The 4,355-nt window shown below is 46.6% G+C and overlaps 1 protein-coding gene across 1 annotated transcript; it reads right to left on the bottom strand.

Annotated features, from left to right (window-relative positions):
* On the bottom strand, positions 1-859 carry LOC125290608 (growth arrest and DNA damage-inducible protein GADD45 gamma-like). The gene is made up of 3 exons (XM_048237231.1): positions 756-859; positions 419-629; positions 1-295 (listed from the first exon to the last, which is right to left on the bottom strand). Exons 1-3 carry the CDS (start codon positions 854-856, stop codon positions 182-184), a joined length of 426 nt encoding a protein of 141 aa, XP_048093188.1. The 5' UTR covers positions 857-859; the 3' UTR covers positions 1-181.
* Between the last annotated feature and the right edge of the window lie 3,496 nt (positions 860-4,355).

Here is a 4,355-nt window from a genome sequence, read left to right as displayed (position 1 = left end):
TCCACGACCCGGTCGACTCCTGTACCCATCCAGTCAGCGCCAGCACGGAATTCCAGAGAGAGTCCCCGAAATCTGGAGGTTCGCTTTACATCCTCCGCTATCAGAGTGGGAACTTCACACTCGGTGATCCGGAATAGGTTCCTTCTCCTTCTGTTGCAGAAGCGTAGAGAAGTGGCCCAGTTCAGCGCTCGGGGAGGGTAATTGTCGGCACCCACTCGTACATGCCGCGGCTCTCTTTGCAGAACAGCCGGAGTTTGTCCAAAGCAGGATCCTTCCACGAGTCCACATTTGGGCTCTGCAATAACAAGGCACACAAGAATTAGTATGACCTAAACACGAACTTAACCTACAAATAGCTGCAGCATAAATGTCATGATAGGTTAAACAGGAACTGAAGTGATGCAAAAGTGTAGCCTACCGTGATAAGAATGCAGTGGACGTCTTTAGATTCCTCCGACTCGTCAATGCCAACGATACTGGCAAGGCGCTCGATGTCATTCACCCTCACGATGTTGATGTCGTTTTCAAAGCAAAAAGCCTGGATGAGGGTGAAGTGAATCTGACGGGCAATGTCGCATTCGTACTCCTCGTCAATCACTAAGACGCAGCATGCCACATTGTCTGGATAACTGTTGAATGACAATGACACTTGGTTAGAAACTGATTCAAATAACCATGTCATGTAACAATAGCAGATATATTTATCAGGTTCCAGAAAGATTTCTTATCCAGAAATATTCGCTGCTTTACTTAACACATTCATGACTTTTGCTGATTCATGTACCCCGACTGTCAAGCAATCTTGATTCTTCGCCGAAACGAGTAGCTCTTCCAAAGCAGTACCGATGACCTGCATTCTGTGGATAAGAGAATAACGAGTTAAATCACTATTGTAAGCAATTGCGCAGTGTCAATTAAATCACTAAATCAGTGTTTCCCAAAGACTGGGTCGCGACCCACGGGTGGGTCGCAGGAGATTTTATTTGGGTCGTCAGCACAATGTATGTTGTCTAATAGGCCTAATTTATACCATTTAGCCAGGAAAGCTATCAGTTTTCTATTAGGATAGTTGGCTATTGGACATGGCTATTCAATTTGCGTCATAGGCTGTAGATAGTTTTGATTGTAGATTTAAAGTTAATAGCAACCTCCTCACATTCCTTATTATTTCGGATTTAAAACGCTCAACAGTGCATTATTAGGCTACAATTTAAATGGATATTTTAAACGCTATTATTTCCTCTACCGCTACAGTAAAGGCGCATTATCTTTTGACTATTACGCAAAAGCCTCTTGTTCTGATAGCAACCTCCTCGCATTCCTTATTATTTCGGATTAGTCCTCCTCATCCATTTTGGTGTTTTGTTGTCAGAGATGGTTTCCTCTGGTTTTTCTGCCATTACCTGTGAAACCTCGATATAATCCACTACACAAACTTTCAACAGTCAGTGCAACCACTTGAAATACTTGCAGTGAAATGACAAATTGTGGTTGGTGCTTAAATCTGCTATCTGCAAACCACATGTGCAGACCTGTTACAGTGCACCACATGAGCTGCCGTGCAACACATGTGGAGATCTCTCTCTCTCTCTCTCTCTCTCTCTCACTCACACAGACACACACACACACACACACACACACACTACATGATTGTCACATATGACGCTCAAACCCACAGTTTAAAAGACAACCCTGCTATCATATATGATATCTGATAGAGTACACCATATATGCATGGTGGCCAGTAATCATATGTGCTTCATGGTAAAGGGTTTTGCAATCATGAGTCAAATATTATATGGTAATGTAGTGTTTCATTGTACACCGTATCTTGGAATGAGATGCCTAATTGTGGTCTTAATAGTTTTATTGTCAATATGTGTGAATACAGAGTAACGGAAATACAGTTTAGCATCTAATCAGAAGGGCAAGTAGCAGGGTAAAGATGGGTATGAATAAGTATTGATTTACTAAAGAGCAATGTGCAGCTGAAGTATGTTAATATACAAAATATGCTGTACTACTATATATAAGGCAATGTACAGATGTACAGGTATACATATGTAATATGTAGCCTAATACACAGATGTTTAGATACATTCATATATGTGTATGCAGATGTACAGCGTGAATAGGAAGGGAAGGTTAAGCAGGAGACAGGGTTTCAATAGGGTGACAACCGTGGGGAACCTGCTGGTTTTAGGCTGAAGGTGTACACATCTCTTGTGACCAAGGAGAGCGGGCTGAACTCCAAGCTATGGGCCTTGGCTATTGGCAGTAGACCCCGATTCATATGATAGATAGATAGATAGATAGATAGATAGATAGATAGATTTTATTGATCCCCAGGGGAAATTCAAGAAATGTGATTCCAGGTTTTGCGACGGCTGTATCTCGGGTGATGAAACAGACCACGGCCACTGAGGTATAGCTGCCTGATTTCCACACGAGGGCTTACACTAGTCACGCTTAGGGAGGCGCACATGTGAATCCCGCCCCCCCTGAATGTGGAAGGCACGCTAGCTGCAGACTTCATATATGATTCCGCCCTAGCAAACCTCCAGGCTAACTCAAGAGTCATATGTGATGAACATGTAACAGACTGTCATTCTCCCATACTGCCACTAAGGGGCCAAGACTGAAAACCGCTAAGTCAAGAGTCATATGTGATGGAAAATGTAACAGACTGTCATTCTCCCATACTGCCACTAAGGGAAAACCCGCCAAGAGTGAAAAAATGTAACAGACTAAGTCAAGCCACTAAGGCCAAGAGTGAAAACCGCTAAGTCAAGTGATGGAAAATGTAACAGACTGTCATTCTCCCATACTGCCACTAAGGGGCCAAGAGTGAAAACCCGCTAAGTCAAGAGTCGTATGTGATGGAAAATGTAACAGACTGTCATTCTCCCATACTGCCACTAAGGGGCCAGAGTGAAAACCCGCTAAGTCAAGAGTCGTATGTGATGGAAAATGTAACAGACTGTCATTCTCCCATACTGCCACTAAGGGGCCAAGAGTGAAAAGCCGCTAAGTCAAGAGTCGATGTGATGGAAAATGATGAACATGCCACTCACCCGCTAAGCAAGAGTCGCGGATTCACATGTCACGCTAGCTGCGGATTCACATACGCCCCTAGCCAACCGCCTATCTCCAAGGCCGCAAGGTCACAGCGCCAGGCGGGGTGGCGGCGTTGCGTCCGGAGCGTCAAAATTAATCTAGAATCTCACCCAATCCTGAGCCCCCCCCCCCAAACACACACACATTAGCTTAAGCTAAGGCCTTGTGAGAGGCCTACTAGCTACTGTGATCGGACGGGCCGGGAGAGGCCTGGGGATGAGTGCTTGTGCTCAGACGGGCTCAACTTGGGCCTAGGAGCAGGGAGAGACACAGAGAGCTGCGCTAGACCCCCCCCACCAAGCACAGCCACACACACGCACACACGCCAAGGGGTGATAGAGAGGGACAGAGAGAGGGGCCTGTTGCTCAGAGAGGCTCCAGCTGCTCAGAGAGGCCCCAACTTATTATTATTATTACATTATTATTATTATTAAAGTTGGGCCTAGATGCTGTGCCTAGATGCTTGGGCCTAGATGCTGTGCTATACCCACTGCAGCACCCCTACACACACACACACCCACCCACAGGCCCCAGCTGCTCACAGAGGCTCCAAAGACTCCTCTCTGTCCCCTGCGCAAGGCGTGTGTGTGAGCCTGGGAGCATTACCCTGTATCCTACATCTAAACTTAACCCCAAAAGTTAAACACCCCTTTGGGTACCACCCCCCCCCACGGACAACCAGGCTTAAGCAAACTGGTGCACTGAGTCAAGAGTCGTGATGTGATGGAAAATGTAACAGACTGTCATTCTCCCATACTGCCACTAAGGCCAAGAGTGAAAAGAGTCAAAAGTCGCTATGGAAAATGTAACAGACTGTCATTCCATGCCACTGATGAAAACATGTCAAAGTCGTAGTGATGAACATGGATTCACATACGATTCTGGCCCTAGCCAACCGCTATCATCTCCGACGCAAGGTCACAGCGAGACGGGGTGGCGGCGCTATATCCGAGCGTCAAAATTAATCTAGAATCTCACCCAATCCTGAGCCCCCCCCCCCAAACACACACACACACATTAGCTTAAGCTAAGGCCTTGTGAGAGGCCTACTAGCTACTGTGTCGGACGGGCGGGGAGAGGCCTGGGATGAGTGCTTGTGCTCAGACGGGCTCAACTTGGGCCTAGGAGCAGGAGAGACACAGAGCTGCTTGGACCCCCCACCAAGCACAGCCACACACACGCACACACGCCACAAGTGATAGAGAGGACAGAGAGAGGGGCCTGTTGCTCAGAGAGGT

Source organism: Alosa alosa, unplaced genomic scaffold (genome assembly GCF_017589495.1).
Source record: "Alosa alosa isolate M-15738 ecotype Scorff River unplaced genomic scaffold, AALO_Geno_1.1 AALO_1.0_unplaced_715, whole genome shotgun sequence".
Classification (NCBI taxonomy): Eukaryota; Metazoa; Chordata; class Actinopteri; order Clupeiformes; family Clupeidae; genus Alosa; species Alosa alosa.
Note: the sequence above shows the minus strand (reverse complement) of the source record. Positions and strands in the feature narration are given on the sequence as shown.